This window comes from Trachurus japonicus, chromosome 8, assembly GCF_045865225.1.
Source record: "Trachurus japonicus isolate A0001 chromosome 8, Traja_1.0".
In the NCBI taxonomy this organism is placed as follows: domain Eukaryota; kingdom Metazoa; phylum Chordata; class Actinopteri; order Carangiformes; family Carangidae; genus Trachurus; species Trachurus japonicus.
The window spans coordinates 7,464,556-7,477,096 of record NC_140914.1 but is presented as its reverse complement, the minus strand read 5'-3'; the positions used below and the strand labels follow the sequence as shown (position 1 = coordinate 7,477,096).

Sequence of the window (12,541 nt, the reverse complement as noted above, 5' to 3'; positions counted from 1 at the left end):
AATAACACAGTACTAAATGTGCGTTTGTTTGTTTGTTTTTACCCACATTAAACGTATATAACTTAATTAAGATACGACCATAATAAATCGTTTAACGTTGTTTGTTTGTTAGTGTTTTTATTTTTGAAAAAATGAAATCGACTTCTTTCCGCTTTCCGTAGGAGGGCGCCATTTCCGGGTTGCGCTGCATTTGTTCAGTAGAGGAAGAAGAAGTTCACCTCGCGGGATCACGGCAGCAGACTGGCGGAGCGACCGAGCTGCCCTGGAAACAGTTGATCGTTTCGCGATCGTGTGGCCTCAAATATCCCAACAGAACGAGGTATTTAGGATTACACACTGCACTGTGTGTGTTTGGACTTCTCACGGCCGTCGAGATATAACGTAAACAACAGTTACCGAGGAAAAGCTGCCGCCAGGTTGCTAAGGAGCGTCACCATGAGTTACGGTAGGCCTCCGCCGGACGTCGACGGCATGACTTCCCTGAAAGTAGACAACCTCACCTACCGCACATCTCCGGAGACACTCAGGCGTGTTTTCGAGAAGTACGGCCGAGTCGGCGACGTCTACATCCCCCGAGACCGCTACACGAAAGAGAGCCGCGGCTTCGCCTTTGTGCGGTTCCACGACAAGCGCGACGCGGAAGACGCGATGGACGCCATGGACGGCGCGCTGCTGGACGGCCGGGAGCTGCGGGTCCAGATGGCCCGCTACGGAAGACCCCCGGACTCCCACTACGGCGGCGGTGGAGGTGGAGGAGGCGGCGGCGGCGGAGGAGGAGGAGGTCGGCGTGGTGGTGGTGGAGGAGCGACACGGAGATACGGAGGAGGAGGAGGATATGGTGGTGGTGGTGGTGGTGGTGGTCGCCGAAGCAGAAGGTAAGAAGAACAAGGAGTAGCATTTGAATAGCAACTTTTTATAGATGGACACCCACACCGAGACTCCCATGCAAGATCGAAAGTGGCCTTGGCCTACTAGATAGCACACTTACATTTTTTGAAAGGGAAACTCTCCAATTATAGTCATAGAGCTCATCAAATTAATCAAAAAAGGGTAATTATTTCCCTGTTTCCCAAGTGTGATTGTGTTGGATTAAATACAGTAGATAGGTAGGCATCCAAAGGTAAGAACAAGGAGTAACCTTTGAATAGCAACTTTTTATAGATGGACACCCACACTGAGACTCCCATGCAAGATCGAAAGTGGCCTAGGCCTACTAGATAGCACACTTACATTTTTTGAAAGGGAAACTGTCCAATTATAGTGATAGATCTTATCACATTAATCAAAAATAGGGTAATTATTTCCCTGTTTCCATTGGTTTCTACCATAATATAATCACAGCTAATCTGCTACTGTACTTTAATCCAGATTTAACATTTAGCAACTTTTTATAAATGGACACCCACACCAAGACTCCCATGCAAGATCCAAAGTGGCCTTGGCCTACTACTATAGATAGTACACCTAAATGTTTTGATAGTTAGTTAGGGAAACTCTCCAATTAAAGTCATAGATCTCATCAAATTAATCAAAAATAGGGTAATTATTATCCTGTTTCCAAAGTGTGATTGTGTTGGATCAAATACATAGATTTTTTTAGGAGAATCTAATGATTTATTAGCACACAGTTATGTTCTGATTGGTTTCAACAATAATAGAATCACATCTAATCTGCTACTGTACTTTAATCCAGGTTTTCTGACAGAAATACAACAGACTTATACCTGATCATATTGATATAAGTGAAAAACAATTCTTTGCAAAAGGGCGGGAAAAAAACATCCATCTAATACAAATGTGACTATTGAGACACCAAGTATACTGAGTCTAAAAAACTAATCTACAATAGCTTAACACAATATATGGCAGGTCTCCAGACTGCTCCTAAATTGAAACATTTTGCGCCTAAAATTTGACACGGTGCAAGTAAATTTTTCATCTACTTGCACATGTGCAACCAGTGAATTTGCAGTGTTTATTTTTAACACTGGTGAAATGTGGAAGTAGCGACTCAAACTATCAGATATCTGTCATGAATGAAAAGGAAATGTGAATATTTGCTTTGCAAGTCAAATTCACAGTGTGCGCTCCTAGTAAGAAAAGTTAGTCTAGAGCTCTGGTTGGTGGAGGAAGTCCACATAAAGTCTGTACGAGGTGTCTCTGTGGCTCCATTTAGGATTTCTCTATGTCACAGTGTGTTCAGTGCCAGATGTTTTCACACCCCAGATAACTCAACCCACTGAATGCATTCAGCTCTTCCCCCAGCCCGAGACACAGAAGACGCAGCAGATCTCGCAGCAGGAGCCGCTCTCGTTCCCGGAGCCGATCCCGCTCCAGCAGATCCAGGTCCAGGTCCTACTCCAGATCCAAGTCCCACTCGCCCAGGAGCAAGAAGGCCAAGGCCAAGTCCAACTCTCGCTCCAGATCCAGGTCCAGGTCCCGGTCGAAGTCCAAGTCCAGGTCCAGAAGCCGTTCCCAGTCCTCCAAAAGGGCGTCCAGGTCCAGGTCTAAGAGCCCGCCCAAGTCAGCAGCAGAAAACGGAGGTGAATCCCCATAGAGCTCAGCCCCAACAGCAGCAGGTGAGTCTTGACCAGATGTTGCATTTACCCCAGCAATAAAACAGGTTAAAGGGATACTACACCCTAAATCGATATTCACCAATCATCTACTCACCGGTATGCAGTCATCAAAACGCTTTAGGAGTTCCAGGGGGGGTCCGGCTGGCAACAGATCATTTGGCAGCAGATTGAGTTCACTTTTGAATCGTCCAAAACACTATGAAACATCCAGATACCTCCATACTGCTCGTCTGTACTGACCCAAGTGTCCTGAAGCCGCCACATGAAAAAGTTGTTGTAGTAGTAGCTCCCAGTGGCTGCACGAGATTTGCAAATCTTGAGCATGCACACAAACATCAACAGAGCCACTGGGAGCTACTACTACAACAAGGCTAAAAACAGAGATCAAACAACTTTTTCATGTGGCAGCTTCAGGACACTTGGGTCAGTACAGACGAGCAGTATGGAGGTATCTGGATGTTTCATAGTGTGTGTTTTGGACGATTCAAAAGTGAACTCTATCCGCCGCCATTATATGAAAATCCATTGTCAGCCGGACCCCCCCCTGGAACTCCTAAAGAGTTTTGATGACTCTGAAAGTTCTCCAAACCCTTCCTTGGCATGACAGTGAGTGGAAAATTGGTGAATTATCGATTTTGGGTGAAGTATCCCTTTAATTTTTTCCCCGTGCCTGTTTTATCATTAGTTGTTAGCACCAGGGCTGCAGGTGGTCCAGTTAGAAACCTGAATGCAGCTGGTAAGTTTCTCCTCTTTAACAGCTCAGCAGAACCAAGACCAGGTTGAATCTAGTTGTTTTTTTTTTACATATGAAAAATTAAATATCTAAAAATCTGGAGCAAAGATTGTGTGGTGGTTATTTTGTTATTTTTTTCCTCCAGACTTTCTGTAACACAAGTTCTTGTACACACTCATAGCTCTGAGTGTGTTTTTTTTTTTCTTCTTTTGATAAACAAATCTGGACTTCTCTATTTCCCAAGCTGCGGCATCCTGTTTGCTAAAGTGGAGTTTGAGCAGAGCTGAGCTGAGCTGAGGCAGAGTGAGTTAGGTGGGCGGTGAGCTGCTGCCCGCAGGCCGCCTGCTGCTGGTGAGGGATTCTGTGCAGATTCAGTTGGGGTTTGGTGTCGAGGTACGTCTTGTCTCTCGGCCCTCGGGCTGAAACTGTCTGTCCCTCTGGCCCTGTCCCCAGCCTGGTGGGAGGGGAGGTGGGGGCGCCGGTGCTTGAGCAGCACTGAGGTTTGTCCATCTCTCCACCTCTGTCACTCCCATTTGGTTTCATTTCACCTCCATTTTGTTGATCACTTTTTATTGTTAGACTCAATTTTAAGTGACTGTAGCTGCATCAGAAGGCTTTAACGAAACAGGCAAACATTTCAGAAACTTAAAGAGTTAATTGTTATAATGGTTGCTGGTTAATTTGCTGTTGATCAGCTAAGCAGTAACTCGGCTGATCATTGCAGCTCTACGAGGTCCCTGGTCTGGGCTTTGAGGTGAAGATCTTTGTTCACACGTCTCCCCACCACCGCCATCTTCCCACTGTTCACTCTGTGAAGGCATACAATTATCACACACAGAAATGAAGGCAGTAAATTGGAAAAAAAAAAAAAAAAAAGAAAGAAATTAACACGTGGTTTGTGATCATGGACAGAGGGTAAAGTAGAAAATGAATCCAGACCTTTGGGTTAAAGTCGAGATGATGAGTCACCTCCATGAATGAAAACATCGTCCTAACTCTGTGTCGTTGTTGTGTCTCAGTTTCAGGTGACGACGTGAGAACTCCTCAGACAGGATCCCAGACAAGCAACAGTGTCCAGCTGTGAAAGGTTATTGTGTGTTCCATGGTTTGGTCTCTTTTATTCATTTGGCGTTAGGAAGATGTTTTTTCATGACATTGATGTGCTATGGTTTAATTTCCGTTTTATGTTTCTTTTTCCCGTTTGATTTTTTTTTAATGTGGGGGAGAGTTTGTGTTCAGTTCTTCCCTCTGCAGCCTGTAGCATGAAGCAAGTTTACCTTAGTCTAGTTTTCTTTGGGTTTTCATTGCCTTGCTAAGCCTGACATTCCTCATCCTGGGTAACTGGTGTCATAATTACAACCCAGTCGCATCACAGAATATTATTATCATTCTGACAAAAGATTCACAATAATACCTAGAAAAAATATTATTACACTTCTATTACACCTCATTACTTTATTATATTTCCCTGAAAAATGTTGCGTTATGGGTTCTGATTATTCTATCTTTAAAGTATAGAATAATTTGAGTTCAGTGTCACATGCGAGAAAGTAGTTAAAGTGCTCAATACAACTCGAGGTGACATCTCCAAGTCTCTTGTCTTGTTAAACCAATAATCCAGAATCCAAAGATTTAGTCCACACTGATGTAAAATAGAAGAAAACCGTAAAAAGTTCATTTTTATTTCTTAACATGTAAACATTTCAGTGTTACCTTGTTATTACTTACATCCATCCCTATCCAGATATTGTAGACATGTTGCATTTTTATTTTAGTCATTGAAATCTACTGTATTGTGGTCATTCATGTGAGTTAGATGGCGAGCAGGAGTTCGTTTAATTTGGTTTTACAGGCATACAGAGATATCACATCCAAAGTGGCATAAACCATAATAAACATGGAGACATTTTGCTTTTTATTTACATTTATCTTCATCTAAATGCTTCCTCATAATCTGTAACCGCCGCAGCTCAGCATGTGTTCATCAAGCTGGACCGCAGCATGTTTTAGCTACGATGTTAAATATGTTTCACATGACACACAGGGGATATAATTCATCAGTTTGAGGAATGTGTCGGGGCAGCAAAGGGTCTTCAGGTTTTTTAACGTATAACTCATCTCCATATATCATTTAATTTTACAGGACATGATTTACTGGACTCAGAGTCTTTGTTTCCTTTTTTTTCATTTTTTGATCCTAATCCTGCTTGTATGTTTTTTTTTTGTGCACTAGGCGCAGTTGTGTAGCAGTTGAGTATTGCTGGTTAGCTGTTAAGGTGCCGTGTTGCTCTGCTGAGTGCTTGGATGTGTCCAGTATTCTCCAGAAAGCTCCTGTGACTACCAGTGGTACGGTCGCTACAGTCTCACCCTTTGTACAATGAAATGTTTTTCCCCATGTGTCCATTGTAGATAAATGTGACTTTGATTAAAGCTCTGGTGTTTTCACTATCCTGGTCTCCTCTTGTATTATTGAGAGTATGTTGGTGTAAATAGTTGATAAAAAAAATTAAAGGGCTGATCACATTCGTCAAAACCTCTTTTAAAACTATAATTGTGTGCAAAACCCTGTGTGGACACCTGGGTAAATGACATCATAGCAAGAAAGAAAGAAATTCAACCCCTGTGTCAGACACTGTACTGCTGATTTTCATATTAAATGTAAACATTGAAAAGTAATTGTGGCATATGCAAACATTTAAACACTTGGTGAAATCATTGCTTAACTGTAAGGTGGGGAGAAGAGCAACACCAGGTTTTCTGACAGAAATACAACAGACTTATACCTAATCATATCGAAACAAAGTGAAAAACATAATTCTTTGCTAAAGGGGACATCTGATACAAATGTTGGTCTAAAGTCCCATCTACAATAGGGAAACACAAGTATTTTTTTCATCTACTTGCACATTTGAAACCAGTAAATTTAACTTTTTTTTTTAACATTGGTGAAATATGGAAGGGGCGACTCAAAGAATCTGTCATCTCACTACAGGTGTCAGGCCAATGTGTGTGAGGATTATGAATGAAAAGGAAATGTGAATATTTGCTTCACAAGTGGATTTACAGTGTGTGCCCCTAGATTTTTTACTTGCACTTGTAAGATTTTAAGTTAGGGGCCACTGTGCTCCTAGTAATAAAAGAAAAAGTTAGTCTGGAGCCCTGTATGGTAAGAAGATTTATTGATTTTATTCAATCATTTTCTCGTGGTCTATCATTATTCCACGCCAGTCGGTGGCAGTAATGCACCATTCCTTTGTTTTCCAACCCTACCACACAAACAAGGAAGTGAAGTGAGCTGGAGACTGCAGGACAACCTGAGCATCTCTCTGAATATCAGGACTTGACCAGTGAACTGGAGAGGAGAGCAGCTGCTGGTGAGTGGTTATAACTGAGCAGTGAGGGGAGGACGAGAGATAAAACAACATTTTCCATCTTCATTCCCTGTGTTTACAGTTCATGTTTTCCCCTTCCTTGGATGATACTCATAAGTTTTCATATTAAAATCCTCCCATTCGCTCCTGTACATTAATATCATGATGATTTCTCCACTTGGGACAGTCTGAATCGTAGCGTTAGCATCTTTAGCCCTAACTTAGCTTCCTCCCTGTGTGTAGGTGCTAACGCCAACTTTACGTCAGCGTCAGGTCGTGTCTGTCAACCTCCGACTGGTAACGATGCGTCCACACGAACAGATTCAGAGCAGCTGTAGTTTTCTGTGGGACTTGACCCGGCTGTAACTAATGGTGCGTTCCAGGCAACTCGTAACTCGTATTTTTCCGACCTGTTCCTATGGTTACCCGTTAGAACGTACAGTCAAACTCGTAACTTCCCACCTGTGAACTCGTACTAGATCGATCTACTCCCAGTTCCCAGTTCGTAACTCGTAACTTGCCTGGAACGCTACAAACTCGTAACTGGTGACTTGAAGTCGTGACTTACGGGTTAAAAAGCCTGCCTGGAACGCACCATAAGCCAACACACCAGCCCTTCGGCGGCGCCTGGTGTGTTTTTGTACCAAACCAGTTTCGGTGAAACCACGCCCACTTCCGTATTGACCGAGGGCTCTGATTGGTCAAACGAATGTCGAGGCTTTCCTCGACACGGAAGCGGGTATGGTTTCATCTTGGATCAATTGGTTTCATCCAGACTGTGTATATAAAAAGTTTCATCGTTATTGCGGATTTTATAACAAGATCTAATTAACAAATATGAATAATTATACTATAATAACTATTTGAGTTCCAATAATACAGTCATGACAGTAACTGGGATGTTTTCACTGCTTAAATGTCTGTGCAAGTATCTCATTTATCCAGGTCAAAGGCATCTCTAGGCAACTGAATCAAATCAACTTGACTTAGTTTTTGTCTTGCTAGTCTACACCAGTCAGACTATAGCCAGTCTAGTCGACACAAACTGATGAGGCTACTTGGATAAGGGGTGAAATGTCTTCAAAACAAAAACTAAATCCAGTTGACTTGATTCAATTGCCTAGAGTTTATTTTTGAGGATCCCCATGTGCTCTGGAGCTAGTCTTACTGGGGTCCACATTTTAAAACAGTACATTTAAATTTATATTTACAATCACGACATGAATAAGACAAGTCAACAAAAACTTACATTAAATCTTTACAATATATGAATCGTCATCCTAAAACAAAGAACATATAAGACACTCCAATACCCAGTGGTTATAGAATAAAATAAAGAGGCAAAACAAATCAGTGACAACAACAAGAAAATCTACATAAGCCTACATAAAACTGCGTGTGTGCATGTGTATGTGCGCGTATGTTATATGAAATTCATAGATGTTTTTTTTATTTGCTTTTCAAATATTGATTTCTGTGTGAGTCTGGTTATTGGCTAGAGACACTGATTAAATGTCTTGATTCTTGTTTGCAGATTAACCCAGCCAGTCAACCCACCTCCAACCATGGGCTCCTCTATTGAACTGAGCGAGGATCTGAAAATGAAGTTGATTGATGCCTACAAATCAGGGAAAGGCTATAAAAAGATATCGAATCACTTTGGGTTCTCGGTTTCCACCATAAGGAATGTCATCAAGAAGTGGAAATTAAGAGGAACTGTGGAAGTCAAGCCGAGATCTGGAAGACCAAGAAAAATTACAGAAAAAACTGCAAATCTTCTGGGCAGAAAGGCAAAAGAAAACCCCCATATGACCGTAAAGGACCTGCAGGAAGGTTTAGCCGACACAGGGGTCATGGTGCATCTGTCCACTGTGCAGCGGTGTTTAAAAAAACAGGGTGTATGTAGACGTCGAAAACCTGAGGAGACTTCATCAGACAAGTCAACAGCTGAAGTCTCCAAAGCAACAAATGGATAAGAGCAGTTTTTGAAACAACTGCTGTGGACAGATGGAGTTCAAGTTGAGCTCTTTGGAGGACCTCTGGTTTGATGATATAAACAGTGAATTCCTAATGATTAACCCCTTCATGTCTGGAGAACTAGAACGGGAATTTTGTTGACGCCAACAGGAGCAAGTTGCTAATGACAGAATTGGACAAACACCAAACAAATCTTAAATAAGATACAATATCACCGATTCAAAACTCTGCAGTATTAAATAAAACTTCAGTACATTCAGGATCCATGTTAACTGATGCAGGGGAAGATGTAGAAATGGCTTACAGTGATGAGGAATACAATGTCAAAGTCAGTCAGACTGTCTTTATTTGAGCACTGAACTGAGCTCCTGTCCAACAAAACAAGTAACGGCTCTGAGATGCTGATGACAACAACAAGGCCATTGTCTTGTTTTATTTATTGGTCTGACAAACCCAATGTCTATGCATGCAGAGCATGTTACTTCATCATAGAATGATTTATTTATAGTTGTTCTACTGTATTTACATTCCATTGTATGCAGGAAAATATTTTATCCGGTATCTGCTGCGTGATTATATTATTGTATTAGTCATTTATTTATGTTGACATTGAATGTATGGATATTTATCATCTCAAAATCCATCATCCATCCAAATCTGCCAAAGGGAAGTTTACAAAGTACAGACGGTAGTTTTGCACATGCTATTTTGAATGTTTTTGAGGGGATAACAGTGTTAACATATGAGGAAAAGCTCATAGGCTGAGGAAGTTGTTTATTTATTTTTGCTTCATAAATCAGAATATGCAATTTTCCAGAGGATGCTGTGGTGATTTGAAATGAAATGGCATAGCATGCTATGTTGTTTAATTTTACAGAACACTGTTTACTGGACTGCAGCATCTTTGCACTTTGATTGTGATCCTGCCAGTATCTTGTTCTGTGTACAAGGTGCAGTCGTGTAGCTGTTGTACGGTCGCTGCAGTCTCTTCGTATGATAAAATGTCTCTCCACGTGGTCATCGAACATAAATGTGACTTTGATTTGAAGATCTGTTCAGATTCTTTCACTATCAAGGACTGTCCATTTATCCACCCATATAGGCTATGATTATTATGATTAGACAAACAGAGTCGCTCCTATTCACAATAAAAATGACACAATGAATATTCTGATTGATTAATTACCCTTTATATTTAAAAAAAAAAAAAAAAAATAGAATTATATTTAAAGAATAATTGTAACTAAATACTATGAAAGAACATTAATATACGTTGGTAATTTTCCTTTTACTATATTCTGATAGGGTGACATCACTTTTCCAGTAAAGTTGACAAATATTTAGGCGTGTCTGCTCTCGACGTGCCGTTCGTGCGTCAGCGACGTAGTGACGTAGCTTTCGGGGCGGGGCTATAAAGCCTTGTTTTCCAGACGTTCAAGCTCGACGATCTCCATTTTGTGTGAGCTGTTGAAAGCTGAGCCAAGCGTCGTCCCCGCGAAAAGGCGAAACCCCAGAATCGACATCGAAGTCAAAGTTAGCCGACGAACCGCTCGCTAACCAAGTTATTATCCGAAAGGAAAGCAAATCTTATCGTATGTCCGCTATCCAGAACCTCCAAACTTTTGGTAAGTCGTTTTTGTCGAGGCGAACGGAGACACAAGGTGGGGGAAGGGCGAGAGCTAACGTTAGTGAAGCTAATGCTAATGCTTTTAACTTGCGTCGAAGTTTTATTTGTTATGTGTCGTATTTGACTATGAAATACAGAGCTTGTTTATCAGGGCGACGAGCTTAACAGAAATACCCAACCCACGATTCAATATTTTATGATCATATTTAACGATTTGTACTCCCTCACTGGTCAGTTAGCTGATCTTTGCTACCATTGAAACGGCCGCCATTAGGCCTCCCTTTTTTCTGCTGCTGCTGCTGCTGCTGCTAATGAGTTAGCTTATTCTTCAGATATCTTGCACTTGAGAAGACGGTAACATTGGTTATTATTATCCTGAATCAAAACAACTCATTGATCTTTTTCGTTGAGTTAATCTCAATTTTAGGTTGTAATCCACGTTGTGAAAATGAAAGTTACCGTGTCATGACTGTGCTGTTCCCCGGCTAAAAGGGAGCCGCTTAGCAGTGGCGAGCAAACGCTGCCAGACTTCAGTAAGCTGTTAAGCTGTATATATAGCTGGTACGTCTGCGCAGTTCTCATCTGAAATATGACACTTCTAGAGACATCTGCCAGAGGAAAACGGGGGGGGGAGATGTACAACTGACCGGTTGCATTGTCTAATAAACAAGAGGGACGTCGGCATTTTTAAATTATATCAATGCAATCTGGTGAAAATAAAATATATGGCTACGTTTGAGAAGTTATGTGAAATGCACGATTATCGTAGCTTGATCTTAAAAATGTACTGTGTTGTTTCTGACAATGCTGTTGTTCTTCCCCCTCCCCCCAGACCCCTTTGCTGATGCAACTAAGGGTGATGACCGCCTCCCAGCCGGGACAGAGGACTACATCCACATAAGAATCCAACAGCGGAACGGCAGGAAGACCCTCACTACTGTCCAGGGCATTGCCACCGACTATGACAAGAAGAAGCTAGTCAAGGCCTTCAAGAAGGTACCGCCTTAGAGTCTGGCATGGAAGTGCTTCCTGTGTATATATTTCTTGACTGCTGTCGTCTCACTTTGAGAGACTGGCGTTAATTTCCTTGGCAAATAGTTAGCATTTTTTATTATTGCATATTATAAATATCATTATTGCTCATCGTGGCACACTGCCAGATTTTACCAACTAATAATGCACGTAGCTGTGTCCACGTGTGACTCACTGTTTTTGTCTCTCTTTTTTGACCCCAACAGAAGTTTGCCTGCAATGGGACAGTGATTGAGCACCCAGAGTATGGTGAAGTGATCCAGCTGCAGGGAGACCAGCGCAAGAATATCTGCCAGTTCCTCATTGAGGTGGGTGTTCAGTATAAATCTGGATTCTGGATTCTTCCTGCTCTGTAGGTGGAACCGTGCAGACAGCGCAGACTGGAGGTCAAGGGTCATTTAATTTATCGAGTGTCTTGTTTTTCTTTTTGCAGATTGACCTGGCCAAGGAGGAGCAGCTCAAAGTCCACGGCTTCTAGAAGCTGCAAACCAGCCCTCTCCCATCTCTCCTGGAAGGCCATTAAACCCCCTCCCCCTCTCCTCCCCTCCTCCTATGTGCTGCTGTTGCTCTTCCTCCCCCCTTGCAGCCCCACCAGCTCCTATTAGCTAACACGTGAATTACCTCTGACAAACATGGGACTCTGTAACACCACCGCCCCCGTACAACACCAGGGGGCAGGCTCGCTCTCACAAAGACACACCACTGCAGCTCCACACAACATCAGGGATGAGTGGTGATGACCCTCCCACACACACTTCCTCCTTCCTTACCCCCCCTTTGTTTATTTCCTTTTTAATTTTTTTCTTTTTAGGTCTTGTGCCACAATAAGGAGGCACCGTTTCATGTAACTTTTTTGTTTTGTACTTCAAGGTGTTTCAATAAAACGATGAGTCTCCATATGCTGGGAGTGGAGTGGTGTCATGGGGAACGGGGCGGGGGCTGGGTGTGTACAGGAGGGTCGTAGGTTTTCTAAGTGGGATGAAGTGGGTTAGAACAAGGTCTGCAGGTGGGAGGACAAAGGGGGGGTGGGCTTGTCAACAAAGGCGAGTCCCCTCTTCTCAGTCTGGTTCAACATCCTACTGGTGTTTACGTGTTGCGCTGCTCGCTCTGCGTTTACAGAGCAGAGTTTGTGTTGAGCAGAGATCGGTTTCCACCATCCCACCCTGAAAATGGTTTTTATTTTTTGCTTTTATTTAATGGCACATTTTTTCTAATTGCTTTT

At 42.3% G+C, this 12,541-nt stretch overlaps 2 protein-coding genes across 4 annotated transcripts; both read left to right on the top strand.

The window, feature by feature from the left end:
- The first annotated feature begins 211 nt into the window (after positions 1–211).
- srsf2b (serine and arginine rich splicing factor 2b) lies at positions 212–4,583 on the top strand. 3 transcript variants are annotated; one of them, XM_085783512.1, is made up of 3 exons: positions 212–875; positions 2,266–2,579; positions 4,332–4,583. In XM_085783512.1, the coding sequence occupies exons 1-2, from the start codon at positions 436–438 to the stop codon at positions 2,555–2,557; spliced, it is 732 nt and encodes a 243-aa protein (XP_085639638.1). In that variant the 5' UTR covers positions 212–435; the 3' UTR covers positions 2,558–2,579; positions 4,332–4,583. The 3 variants fall into 3 exon arrangements, with proteins under 3 accessions (XP_085639638.1, XP_085639635.1, XP_085639637.1); XM_085783509.1 differs by having other exon boundaries at positions 214–875; positions 2,254–2,579; positions 4,332–4,582; XM_085783511.1 differs by having other exon boundaries at positions 214–875; positions 2,254–2,579; positions 4,338–4,434.
- A 5,602-nt stretch (positions 4,584–10,185) lies between these two features.
- eif1 (eukaryotic translation initiation factor 1) lies at positions 10,186–12,216 on the top strand. The gene is made up of 4 exons (XM_085783507.1): positions 10,186–10,285; positions 11,120–11,283; positions 11,526–11,627; positions 11,753–12,216. The coding sequence occupies exons 1-4, from the start codon at positions 10,255–10,257 to the stop codon at positions 11,795–11,797; spliced, it is 342 nt and encodes a 113-aa protein (XP_085639633.1). The 5' UTR covers positions 10,186–10,254; the 3' UTR covers positions 11,798–12,216.
- The last annotated feature ends 325 nt before the right edge of the window (positions 12,217–12,541 follow it).

Coding starts and splice junctions, on each gene's coding strand:
- srsf2b (XM_085783509.1), top strand. CDS start 436: ATGAGTTACGGTAGGCCTCCGCCGGACGTCGACGGCATGACTTCCCTG. Junction 876..2,253: donor GGTGGTCGCCGAAGCAGAAG/GTAAGAAGAACA, acceptor GAATGCATTCAG/CTCTTCCCCCAGCCCGAGAC.
- eif1 (XM_085783507.1), top strand. CDS start 10,255: ATGTCCGCTATCCAGAACCTCCAAACTTTTG. Junction 10,286..11,119: donor CCAGAACCTCCAAACTTTTG/GTAAGTCGTTTT, acceptor CCCTCCCCCCAG/ACCCCTTTGCTGATGCAACT. Junction 11,284..11,525: donor TAGTCAAGGCCTTCAAGAAG/GTACCGCCTTAG, acceptor TGACCCCAACAG/AAGTTTGCCTGCAATGGGAC.